At 37.6% G+C, this 14,138-nt stretch overlaps 1 protein-coding gene across 2 annotated transcripts in view; it reads right to left on the reverse strand.

Moving 5' to 3' along the window:
• Nucleotides 1-257: 257 nt before the first annotated feature.
• Nucleotides 258-14,138, reverse strand: part of LOC121385582 (FAST kinase domain-containing protein 4-like) — a 15,712-nt gene continuing 1,831 nt past the window's right edge. For both annotated transcript variants that reach the window (XM_041516321.1, XM_041516319.1), the window contains exons 2-7: nt 11,833-13,268; nt 10,561-10,694; nt 8,136-8,253; nt 5,796-5,877; nt 3,724-3,838; nt 258-662 (exon numbers count right to left, since the gene is read on the reverse strand). In XM_041516321.1, the coding sequence (XP_041372255.1) occupies nt 561-662; nt 3,724-3,838; nt 5,796-5,877; nt 8,136-8,253; nt 10,561-10,694; nt 11,833-12,688 (1,407 nt within the window). In that variant the 5' untranslated portion in view covers nt 12,689-13,268 and the 3' untranslated portion in view covers nt 258-560. The remainder of the gene's footprint in view (nt 663-3,723; nt 3,839-5,795; nt 5,878-8,135; nt 8,254-10,560; nt 10,695-11,832; nt 13,269-14,138) is intronic.

The raw sequence follows: 14,138 nt of genomic DNA on the forward strand, positions 1-14,138 counted from the left end.
AACAATAAAATCTAAGTAAAGTATGATTTCAATTATCAAAAATGGCTATAATAGTTAAAAAAATATACCTTAGTGTTTAAAAACTAGGGTATGTCCCTTTAAGACATTGAATAATTCCAGATGTTAATTAATAATTTTGATATATTTACCAAGACGTGTATTATTATTATTATTATTATGATAATACATAAGCACAAACACACACATTCCAACAGTTTAGTGACCTTCTTTCAGATTTAAAAAAAAAAAAAAAAAAATTTCAAAATTCTTTTCACAAACACCAACTTTTGCTTTAATGATGTCTACCCCCAACTTGTTTTTTTCACACTGGTTAAATATTCTTTTGAAGAATTATTGTTTCTCGTAAGTAACTGACAAATACTCCAGCAATTGCCTTTAAGTTAGTGATGCTAGCTACTACACAACCCTTTCTCTCACCGATGACACATTCTGTTCAAGAACACAGTATACTTCCATAAATTAATTCGTATATACACCAGCAATCACGGGGATGGTTTTGTCCAGTCTTAAAACATTACATATTCATTTCATCAGTGTTGTCAAGTACTTGTTGGAGGACTCACAGCTTGCTTGATCTTGTTCTGAATGTACTGAACTTTTTGTACAACTGTCCCCTTGTCAGATAGTTCATGATACGGAAGCTGGAATAAGGAAGAAGAAAAAAAGAACATTAGACAGGTAGTTGAATCAGTGTTGAGTGGATTGCGAAGGAAATAACAATACGAGTTCAGGTGAGATATGATATGCCTATCATAAATAGGCCGTGGTGACCTAGTTATGGTATGAAACACACCACCATCCCAAGATGCACCTGCATGCAAGGTTTCATGATCCTTTATGAATCGATAAGGAAGTTATGACCTGGACAAAGGTTCTTTTGTTTAATGACACCACTTGTGGGGATCACACCGCTATTTCAGCCAATGAGCGATGTGTAGGCGACAAATTTAGTTCTATATAAAAAAAAGAAGAGTACCTCTTTTGTTTATTTTATTATGTTAGTGTCTGAACAGACTTGACAGTATGATTATGGAATATTGGAAGGGTAACATTGCCTCTTGATTTTGGCATATCAAACCGACAGATGCATATCTGCTTAGCTACAGGCAAGACCATTGTTTACAGTGCCTGTGTTACATATTTTTAACGAGAGTTGCCTCCCCTCCATTACTCCATGTCCCAAGGAGTCTAGATAATTGAAGTTGCAGGTGGCGAAGTATCAATTTTATTTTCTTAAATCCTGTCACAGAGGCTGTTCTCTTCATGTCAGGTAGTACATAGCACCTACTATTAATAATTTAGTCAGTGCTTGGCTTTATGTTTGTATTGTCACCAATGTATAATCAATAGTGGTGAGATACCTGAGCACATTGATTTATTAATCATTAGCTATTGGATGTCAAACATGTGCTAATTTTGACATAGTCTTAGATAAGAAACCAGCTACATTTTCCCATTAATAGCAAGGGATTTTTTATGTGCACCATCCCAGACAGGATAGCACATACCACAGCCTTTGCTATACCTGTCGTGGTGAACTCGTGTAAACAAGAAATAGCCCATTGGGCTCACCGATGGGGATCGATCCCAAACCGACCGCGCACCAGTGAGGTACATAATACGCCTGTTACAAATAGGCCATAGTGAGCTAGTTAGGGTATGTAACATCCCTTGTTGTACTGGCATGCAATGTTTGATGATGCTATATGAATTGATAAGGAAGTTATGCTGCTACTTTTTACTTAAATATTCTGCCACTGTTTACTAAAATGTGCTGCTAATGTAATGAAATATGCTACTGGAATATGCTCCTACTGTACTGGAATATGCTGCTACTGTATTGGAATATGTTGCTACTGTACAAGAATATGCTGCTACTGTACTGAAATGTGCTGTTACTGTAACGAAATATGCTGCTACTGTACTGAAATGTGCTGTTACTGTACTGAAATATGCTGCTACTGTACTGAAATGTGCTGCTACTGTAGTGGAATATGCTGCTACTGTATTGAAATACAGGTATGCTGCTACTGTTTTGAAATATGTTGCTACTGTACTGAAATATGCTGCTACTGTTTTGAAATATGTTGCTACTGTACTGAAATATGCTCCTACTGTACTGACATTTCCTGCTCCTGTACTAAAATATGCTGCTACTGTACTGAAATATGCTGCTACTGTTTTGAAATATGTTGCTACTGTACTGAAATATGCTGCTACTGTTTTGAAATATGTTGCTACTGTACTGATATATGCTGCTACTGTACTGACATTTCCTGCTCCTGTACTAAAATATGCTGCTACTGTACTGAAATATGCTGCTACTGTTTTGAAATATGTTGCTACTGTACTGAAATATGCTGCTACTGCATTGAAATATGGAACTGCTATACTGGAATATGCTGCTAGTGTACTGAAATATGCTGCTAGTGTACTGAAATATGCTGTTACTGTACTGATATATGCTGTTACTGTACTGAAATATCAAGGCTAGCTCTGGCACTCGCCAAATTCACCAAATGCGGATTTTAAAAGTAGTTGGCAAATTTTATTTTAATTTGCTGAAAGAATTTCTTGTAAAAATTTACATTTTTTTAGAAAGTAACTGGTGATTTCTACAATTTTTGAAGTTTAATAGACAATTTGGCGAAACATTTTGCTCATCCAGAGCTAGCTCTGAATATACTGCTACTGTACAGAAATATACTGCTACTGTACTGGAATATACTGCTACTGTACAGAAATATACTGCTACTGTACTGGAATATACTGCTACTGTACAGAAATATACTGCTACTGTACAGAAATATACTGCTACTGTACAGAAATATACTGGTACTGTACAGAAATATACTGCTACTGTACTGGAATATACTGCTACTGTACAGAAATATACTGGTACTGTACTGGAATATACTGCTACTGTACAGAAATATACTGGTACTGTACTGGAATATACTGCTACTGTACAGAAATATACTGGTACTGTACTGGAATATACTGCTACTGTACAGAAATATACTGGTACTGTACTGGAATATACTGCTACTGTACAGAAATATACTGGTACTGTACAGAAATATACTGCTACTGTACAGAAATATACTGCTACTGTACAGAAATATACTGGTACTGTACTGGAATATACTGCTACTGTACAGAAATATACTGGTACTGTACTGGAATATACTGCTACTGTACAGAAATATACTGCTACTGTACAGAAATATACTGGTACTGTACTGGAATATACTGGTACTGTACTGGAATATACTGCTACTGTACAGAATATACTGCTACTGTACTGGAATATACTGCTACTTTACTGAAATATGCTGCTGTGCTAAAATATACTGCTACTGTACTGAAATATGCTGCCACTGTACTGAAATATGCTGCTACTGTACTGAAATATGCTGCTACTGTACTGAAATATGCTGCTACTATACTGAAATATGCTGTTACAGTATACTGAAATATGCTGCCACTTTTTATGGAAATATTGTACCACGGTTTACTAAAATATTCTGCTACTGTACTGGAATATGCTGCTACTGTACTGAAATATGCTACTACTGTACTGGAATGTGCTACCACTGTACTGTAATGTGCTACTACTGTACTGAAATATGCTGCTACGGTACTGGAATAGCTACTACTGTACTGGAATGTGCTGCTACTGTACTGCAATATGCTACTCACTTCTACAACTGTGAAGCCCTCTCTTTCGAGATGTCTGCGAGCCATCACATGCAGGCCGACCGGGTGTACTGATTTCTGTGTCATGTCTGGGAAATTTAAAATCTTTAATCCGATTCTGCAATGTAATTAATACAGATCATTATATGCATGACAGTGTGTACCTGTCTTAATTTATCATGTGTAGGCAAAGGATTCTGAATATCTTCTGGCCCAACATCATAACCAATGAAGAACTCCATAAACAAACCTCCACAGAGTCACTGGTATCGGGGATCAAGCACCGAAGATGTCGCTGGATTGGCTATGTTATCAGAATGCCTCAAACAGCCCTACCAAGAGTGGCACTCCGATGGACCTCTCCTGGAAAAAGGAAACGAGGAAGACCGAAAGAAACATGGGGGAGGACAGCAGAGAAGGAAATCCGAGAGGGCAGTCTGAGTTGGGGGCTGCTGGAGAAGCTGGCAAAAGACAGGCAACAGTGGCGATCTCTGGTTACAGCCGTATGTGCTTCTTAGCATGAAGGAGATTAAGTAAGTAAGTACGGCAAACTTGGTGTACAGATTTATGTGCGATGTTGAAAACAAATCTTACAAAATTTAATCCCAAATGTTATTTATAGAGATAATTATACAAAAGGCTACTAATAATATTACTAGATTTTTTTAATTCCTGAATAAGAGATTAATAACTGAATGTGACATTAATATCTCACTGAGAAGATTAAGATCTGAACGCGTTTTGGGGAATTACAAAAACATGACCTGAACCATTCCAGGTTTACAAAAATGAATATTCTAAATAATAAAAATGTAAGTACTTCTAAGTTAAATGATCAAAAACAGCTTTAATAGTGAAAAATATGTTGTAGTGTTTAAAAACTAGGCTTTGTGATTTTAACATCTGAATTAGTAAATAACCATATGGAGTTTTTAAATATGCGGGTGTTATTATCTATTTGATCCCTCAAATGTCATTTATGACCAAAGGTGTTAGCATGAGGTTAAAAATTAAACATTTGTGGGCATCAAATAGACAATAATACCCACAAATCTGAAAACTCCACATGGTTATGTCCATTGTAAACTGAATAATTTTTCTACATAACTAACTGTATATTTGGTATTTCTTGAAAAAAATACCTGGCTACAATCTATTTGTTGACCCTTGAATCGTCAACATGGCCTGTTCCAATTGCTAATGATGTCACTTTCTAATCATAAGCTTTCCAGGTGTTATTTTCATTTGATACCGGAAAAAGAATGTAATTAACCAATCACAATACAGAACACACTCGCCATAAGTTTACGATGGTAGATTATTACCTGAATGATAGATTAATACCTGAATATGGTAAATTCATACCTGAATGGTAAATTCATACCTGAATGGTTGATTCATACCTGAATGATAGATTAATAACTGAATGGTACCTGTATATTAATACCTGAATGGTAGATTAATACCTGAATGGTAGATTAATACTTGAATGGTAGATTCAGACCTGAATGGGAGATTCAGACCTGAATGGTAGACTGATACCTGAAGGTTAGATTCATACCTAAATGATAGATTAATACTTGAATGGTACCTGTATATTAATACCTGAATGGTAGATTAATACCTGAATGGTAGATTAATACCTGAATGGTACCTGTATATTAATACCTGAATGGTAGATTCATACGTGAATGGTAGATTAATACCTGAATGGTAGATTAATACCTGAATGGTAGATTCATACATGAACGGTAGATTCATACATTGTACCTGAACGGTAGATTCATACGTGAATGGTAGATTCATACGTGAATGGTAGATTCATACATAAACGGTAGATTCATACCTGAACAGTAGATTGATACGTGAAAGGTAGATTCATACCTGAATGGTAGATTAATATGTGAACGGTAGATTCATACCTGAATGGTAGATTCATACCTGAACGGCAGATTCATACGTGAACGGTAGATTCATACCTGAATGGTAGGATTCATACCTGAACAGTAGATTCATACCTGAACGGTAGATTCATACCTGAAGTGTAGATTCATACTTGAATGGTAGATTCATACCTGGATGTGTTTGGTGTTTTGTTCTCACTGGTTTGTTGATATGGAAGAGGCTGTCCAGACTGGTTCACAAACATTTCAACATCTGTCAATATACATAAATATTTCAATATTAATGTAACAAATGAATATCTCAACATCTGTCATATACAGAAATCTTACATTAATATCAATGTAACCAATAAACATCTCAATATCGGTCAATATACAGAAATATTACATTAATATTAGTGTAACCAATAAACATCTCGATATTTGTCAATATACAGAAATATTACATTAATATTAGTGTAACCAATAAACATCTCGATATTTGTCAATATACAGAAATATTACATTAATATTAGTGTAACCAATAAACATCTCGATATTTGTCAATATACAGAAATATTACATTAATATTAGTGTAACCAATAAACATCTCGATATTTGTCAATATACAGAAATATTACATTAATATTAGTGTAACCAATAAACATCTCGATATTTATCAATATACAGAAATATTACATTAATATTAGTGTAACCAATAAACATCTCGATATTTGTCAATATACAGAAATATTTTATTAACATTACATGTACCTTAACTAGTAAACAACTCAACATCTGTCAATATAATTGTCTTGTATTAATGACACATTCTTTTCTGGTTTTTTAAATGTTCTTGACTTCATACATGTAGTTACATGTGACAGTTTTTCTAGCAATTAAAATTACATATTAATTATTTTTTTTACTTAGAAAATCAATTTTTCCTCCCAAACATTTTGTATGCATAAAATAAATATATATATGAAGAGTTCAGGCGCAAAACGCGATATAAACCATTTTCTTTCTAGTTTTCAGTTAAAGCCATTATTGTATGGCAGTCAGGGCTAATCATAGGCCCACTGATTTGCCGCAAAACACGACTGATCCGTATGAAATTGTATTGGGTAAATCCTGTTTTTTAAAATCAAAACGCGATATATGCCAATTAAATAAAGAGCGCTTTTACTAAAAATGACAAATTGATATATCACGTTTTGCACCTAAACTCTTCATATATATATACACTAAACTCCAAGAATGAACTCGTATCAGCATGTCGACACAGACGCAAATACCTTCTGTGCGCATACCACACATCACCTATAGACCTGCATAGTGACGTAACCTCGACGTCGCAGAGTCCATTACGTCATCAGCTTTCCGTTGATGGTGTAATTAAATCTACATCTGATGAGTGAGAGCAATTCAACTCTCTCACGAAACAAGCCTGTCATGTAGAGAAAAACATACACTTTTTAACGATATATCTGGCTCCCACACGGTTGAGCACTCTATAAAATAGAGACCGGCCTCGGTGGCGTCGTGGCAGGCCATCGGTCTACAGGCTGGTAGGTACTGGGTTCGGATCCCAGTCGAGGCATGGAATTTTTAATCCATATACCGACTCCAAACCCTGAGTGAGTGCTCCGCAAGGCTCAATGGGTAGGTGTAAACCACTTGCACCGACCAGTGATCCATAACTGGTTCAACAAAGGCCATGGTTTGTGCTATCCTGCCTGTGGGAAGCGCAAATAAAAGATCCCTTGCTGCCTGTCGTAAAAGAGTAGCCTATGTGGCAACAGCGGGTTTCCTCTAAAAAAATCTGTGTGGTATCTGTGACGCCATATAACCGTAAATAAAATGTGTTGAGTGAGTCGTTAAATAAAACACTTCTTTCTATAAAATAGCGTCTTTCAACTCGAAAATGACTACTATATATATATATATAGTCGAACCTGTCTATGGCTGCCACTCGTGGGACATGACAAAAGTGGTCGCCATAGAGAGGTGGCCGCCATATGCAGGTCATATATAAGTCCGAATTTTTAAAAACAATTACACGTATGTTGCAATAGAACTATTAAGGAGCCATATACATGTGCAAAAGACTTTGACTTCCAGTCCTCAACTGCAGTGTCACTTACGTCACCTCGCTCCCCACTTAGTGTACCTGCGACAATGTTGTGTCTATGCCTGAATCCAACCACCCATTTGACACTTTGAAACTCGCTATTCCGAAATCTTCGGTAAATTTTAACGCCTTCTCCTTAATCAGTGGACCGCTGACATTTATTCTACGATATCAGAAATAAACTGCAGCAGTATTTAATTCCTTCTAGAGTTGACACGTTTAACTCCAGTTGTTTTAGGCTAGATACCCTCTTATCAACTGCGATTAGGTGGCCGCCATATGGAGGTGGCCGCAAAGGCAGGTTTGACTGTATATATATATATATATATATATTGTATAGGAAATAAAATTAACAAGAGGTTTGTGGATAAGACCTATAGTAATTAAAGTGTGGTTACCAAGGAAGTAGCCAAACGGAGTCAAGACATCTATTTTAGTGAAGCGATCAACAGGAGCCGTGCTGGTCAGTGCAGAAACTACAGACTCAGATAATGGTCGCCCAGGTCGTATGAGATTCTGAAAATAAAAATAGTGGTTGTTAACTGCAGGCGAGATATCTCGCCCAACGTCGTGCCAGTTGACATACTGTACACTGTATAGAGTGCATTCCCCAGTTCATATTTTCCACCATTTTGCACACGACACTCACCAGAAAGACTTGTATAACATGAAACTAAAGACAACTCAGCTTCCTGTATGTTTAGGTTTTCAGCAAGTATTTTCGCTTGACAACAATGGCGGCACGTCACGGTCATTTTCAGGGATCGATAGCTGATTGTGACAGCTAATTTGATAATAAATTTGATCATTTTACAAACAACGAAAATCACCAAATATTGGGATATGAATCATACCGGTAGTTCGTTTTTTAAACAAAAATTCTGGTCAGAAAACCACTGTTATCGGGAATAATAGACATAAATACTAGACAGTTGGCCACAAATGCTGGTTAAGTAAACACAAATTTTTAGATTTTTTGCCCAATTTTAGTCAACATTAACTGATCTAAAATATCACAAAAAATATAAAAACTCCATGAAAATATGTATTTATAAATTATTTAAGTGAATATATGTGAGTTAAAATTATAAACTTGTACCCACTCAACGTGTTTTCTGACAAAAATTAAACCAGTAGTCTAAAGGTCAAAACAAAAAGCGTGAAATACACAGTACAAAATCAGGGCTTCAGATCACACTAATTTGGGCACAACGTGTTTTGTGTCTGTTCTGTGCACACCAAGGTCTTTTTAGTGCAGTATAATAATAACTGTTAAAAGCTGTAGTAAATATTCAGAAATGCATTTCAAGTTTATTTTAATCTAATTTCTGCTTAACACTCCATTAATTTTGAGGTGAATTGTTTTGAGGTTAACATGTACTTAATTTGGAACAGGGATTCTAGAATTGTTTTGAGGTTAACATGTACTTAATTTGGAACAGGGATTCTAGAATTGTTTTGAGGTTTACATGTACTTAATTTGGAACAGGGATTCTAGAATTGTTTTGAGGTTTACATGTACTTAATTTGGAACAGGGATTCTAGAATTGTTTTGAGGTTTACATGTACTTAATTTGGAACAGGGCTTCTAGAATTTGTTTAAAATCCACTAGCCATGGGATCAGTAATTTTAAAAATTTACTAGCCACAATTAAACATTCACTAACTCTACTTTACTTTAAGTTAATACAATTCTACTAAATATAGTAATAATCAGATATGTCACCTAAAGAGGGATATAGAGCTTAAAACACTAACATTGGAGGATTGGATTTACAAAATAGACTTAACTGAAACATTTGGAAAAAAAAATTCACTAGCCGTCGGGCATGGCAATGGTAGTTATTTACTAGCCCAACATTGAATATCACTAGCCATGGGAGAGGGGCTGCCATAATCTAGAAGCCCTGTTGGAATTTCTTTTTTTGGGCACTTATTTTGGGAACACCCTTTATTGCTTAACCTTTGGTGCAATCGAAAGCTCTGTAAATTCAAGTAACTATCATAATGGTAGGGGCAGGGATGGGGACACCATCAGTTTGCTGGTCCGGGGGGTAAAAATACATGCATTTGTGAGCCTGAACTTGTTGCAGATGGGATTCAGGGACATGCTCAGCTGAGAAAAGCTTCATTTTAGATGTTAAAATACAGCATTTTGGAACAGAGTAACAGGGAAAAAGTGTGTGAGAGGGCGCCATGACCAACACAACCCTCCCTGCTAAGCAAGTTCAACCCATGTAGAATGAAATAAAAGACCTGCAAAGACGAAATACAATGCTGATTAAGAGAATATTCAAGAGAGATTTGTGACTCAGGCCCTCGAAGAAAGAAATGTTTTATTTAACGACGCACTCAACACATTGTATTTATGGTTATATAGCATCAGACATACGGTTATAAGGACCACACAGATACTAAGTGAGGAAACCCGCTGTCGCCACTTCATGGGCTACTCTTTTCGATTAGCAGCAAGGGATCTTTTATATGCATCATCACATAGACACGACAGCACATACCACAGCCTTTAATGTACCAGTCATGGTGCACTGGCTGGAACAAGAAATAGCCCAATGGGCTCACAGACAGGGATCGATCTCAGACCGACCGCTCAGCAAGCGAGCGCTTTACCACTGGGCTACTTCCCACCCTCTTTGGAACAGAGTAACAGGGAAAATTGTGTCAGAGGGTGCCATGACCCCCATAACCCTCCCTGCTAAGCAACCCATGTAGAATAAAATAAAAGACTTGCAGAGACGAAATACAATGCTGATTAAGAGAATATTTAAGAGAGATTTGTGACTCAATCCCTCCGAGAGACAATACCTGTGAGATGTTAGTCAGCCAGTCGGCTGGTAGAGTGGGGCCACTGTATGAAGTCAGATCGTGTCGCGCCGAGGTCTGCACATTCATCAGCTTAATGGACGCCACCTGTCTGTGATACTCCTCGACAGAGTCACCTGAAACAAGAAAGGTAACATTTTATTTAACGACGCACTCAACACATTTTATTTATGGTTATATGGCGTCAGACATACATGTACACAGAGATGCCAACCCTAGTTGGAGTGTCGACTCTTAGGAATCCAACCCCCCAAAATAGGAATATTATCAGAGATGGTTCAGGAGTGCGTTTTCAACATTTCGGTAAAGTCAAGTTCAAGGCTGTACCCAATCTGCAAACATTGGGGCTGTTCGGAAGACCGATTGCTAGATTGGTTTATTCTTTATCGCCACGCTTGCTATTCGGAATCCATAAGTTTAAAGAACAAGGCAGGAAACCACTCTACGATTGTCGATGGTGAAGAGGGAAAAAGTTCCATATCTCCAGTATTAACAACATTTGTGCCTTCCAAAATATGATCCTACACCAAATACGCAAAATTACGATTTTCTTTATAAAAATCGGAATTTCGAACAAGATTAGTGTAATCTGTGCTTTAAATTCGTAATGATTCTGCCAAATTCGTAATGGTTGACATCTCTGCATACGGTTAAGGACCACACAGATATTGAAGGAGGAAACCTGCTGTCACGACTTCATGGGCTACTCGTTTCGATTAGCAGCAAGGGATCTTTTATATGCACCATCCCATAGACAGGATAGCACATACCACAGCCTTTGATATACCAGTCATGGTGCTATGGCTGGAGCGAGAATTGCCTGAAACAGTCAACACAGTTAAAGGTTGTTTTGTTTAATGACACCACTAGAGCATATTGATTTTTGATACGTACTCCTCAACAGAGTTGCCTAAAAAAGTCAACACAGTTAAAGGCTGTTTTGTTTAACGACACAACTAGAGAACACTGATTTATGATTCATCGGCTATTGGATGTCAAACATTTGATAATTTTAACATGTATATTCTTAGAGAGTAAACCTGCTACAGTTGTTTCAGTAGTAGCAAGGGATCTTTTATATGCACCATCCCACAGACAGGATAGTACATACCACAACCTTTGATATACCAATCATGGTGCACTAGCTGCGATGAGAAATAGCCCAATGGGCCCATCGACGGGGATCGATACTAGACCGACCATGAATCCGTCAGCGCTTTCATTAATTTCGAACCCTGCTGATGTACAATATACCTGTAACTCTTGAGTGGAAGTCGGAGCTGAGAACGGAGGAGACCGTCGACTCATCTGCATACCTCAACACACACAGAGACCAGACGTAGTCGAGGTACAGCATTGGTGACGACTCTTTCAGCTCCTTGAATTCATCAGCAGAAAACTTCCCGACAAGCTTCTTAGTTGTAGGACTAATATGGTTTAACCGTGCTATAGATAAAACAATTCCAACTTTGTCTATTGCTGACAGTTTGCTTAAGTGGTTTCCCAGGTATCCCAAGATGGAATCGACAGCATCATTTTGATGCCAGCGCAGAATGCTGACAGACTTTAGCATCATCAAGGCTGTTTTGGGAGAATCCATAGTGCTGAGTTTATCTTTGATGCTCTCTAGTGTGGTTGTTAGTAAACTGTCATCGTAGATGTTCAAACTGCTACAAGCATACAGAAGATTGGCTAGCTGAAACAGTTCTAAATTGACACCTTTTTTATTAAGGTGATACACCGATGCACGAATCAGAGGGGTGTTCCTCACCTTCTGTTTAGAAGAAAGATACAGAACTTTGTACAGAGATGACGGCACCATCGAGTCAACTAAGTCCAACGCTCGCTCTTGAACCTTGGAAAACACCACCCTGTCTTTGGGCTTGTCGAAGATGTACATAAGAGAAACGATATCGTACGGGTTCGATATTTCCACCCACCGCTTCTCGATGATTGATTTAGCTTCAGACAACATCTGACAACGGAAGGTCGTCTCCTGATGAACATGGAGGGCTTCTATGAGCTTAATGACACTGTGAATCTGCCATTTTCTCACGGACCACAGCACCTGGCGTTCGAGAGATTCTAACAGGAAGGAGTCTTTGGGCATCAGAGCCAGCAAGGCTTTGAAACAGGCGATCAACCTGCACTATGGGCAGGTGCTTGATGTTATTGTGTAGTAAAGTCACCAACGGTTTCATTCTTGAGTCATTCAAGATGGCTTCCACGTCAAAATCTTTCTCCTGCTTCAGCTGTGACAGCCGTTGTATCACCAACGCTGCATCACTGGCCTTCACAACCTTGCTACAGATGGTGAGTATGTCTTCCAACCCTGCTGAGACAAGAGCTGCTTCTACCTCACTCAATATCGGTGGAGAATCCACATCTACATCCCCATTTTGTGCATCGCCGTTTGTTTGGACTCCATCCTGAAGGCTTTCTTTGGTCTTTGCGGTAGCAGTGCTGTTTGCCGGTATTCCATTCTGAAGATTTTCTTGGATCTTTGTGGTAGCAGTACACCCCAAGGTGTGGATCTGAAGTGAGAGTATGTGCACCTGAAGCTGCATCCGTGGATGTAAAACGGTGGACAATCTGCGACTGGTGTGAAGACGCAACCACAGCGGTAGAAATAATCTCTTAGACAACATCTTCTGTGCTGTACTTTGTGCTTATATGCACCGTGTCATATCCTGTGAAGAAAAAGAAGTAAGTAATCATACCAAGCTCAATGATTAATTACCAATAGGATGTTCAATCATTATATAATGCAAATATATATGATATTATTTTTATAACCTCCTTCCCACCATGAAACGTTCTGTAATGCTAAGGCCACTCACCCAACAGTGACCAGGGCAAGCTCTGGGTGAGCAAAATATTTCACCAAATTGTCTGGTAAACTTCAAAAATTGCAGAAATCAAGAGTTATTTTCTTTAAAATGTCAATTATTACATGAAATTATTTCACCAAATTAAAATAAAATTCACCAATTGCTTTCAAAATTTGCAAGTGGCAAATGCTAGAGCTACACGTATCTCTGCAACCTCTAAAATTGTGTAACATTTGTCAATACCTGCTGCCTCACTTTCTCTGCCATGATGATAATTTGATCAATGCCATTAGATTTTCGTTTTGTAAATGTTTATATGATTCGGTAATAAACATTAAATTAAAAAAAATCACAAGTTATCTGGCTGTCTGCATTTTACCTCATAAATAAGAATGAGAATGATTTTGAAAATGTTAGGTAACTCATAACAAATTATCCCCTCCCTTCCCCCAGCAGCTGAAATACTGAACAGCCCTTTCACTGATATATTGCGACTTTGTCATATAAATAGAGAATAACTAGTTAATGATGTCGGATATCTGCTTTATCCACTCCCTTCCCCCAGCCCTCCCTCCCCCCAGCAGCTGAAATACTGAACAGCCCTTTCACTGATATATTGCGACTTTGTCATATAAATAGAGAATGACTAGTTAATGACGTCGAATATCTGCTTTATCCTGTGACGGTAAGAATGGGAAATTTCTCATTCGGCCTGAACGGGATAAAGCA

The sequence above is a fragment of the Gigantopelta aegis genome, chromosome 11 (assembly GCF_016097555.1).
Source record: "Gigantopelta aegis isolate Gae_Host chromosome 11, Gae_host_genome, whole genome shotgun sequence".
NCBI lineage: Eukaryota > Metazoa > Mollusca > Gastropoda > Neomphalida > Peltospiridae > Gigantopelta > Gigantopelta aegis.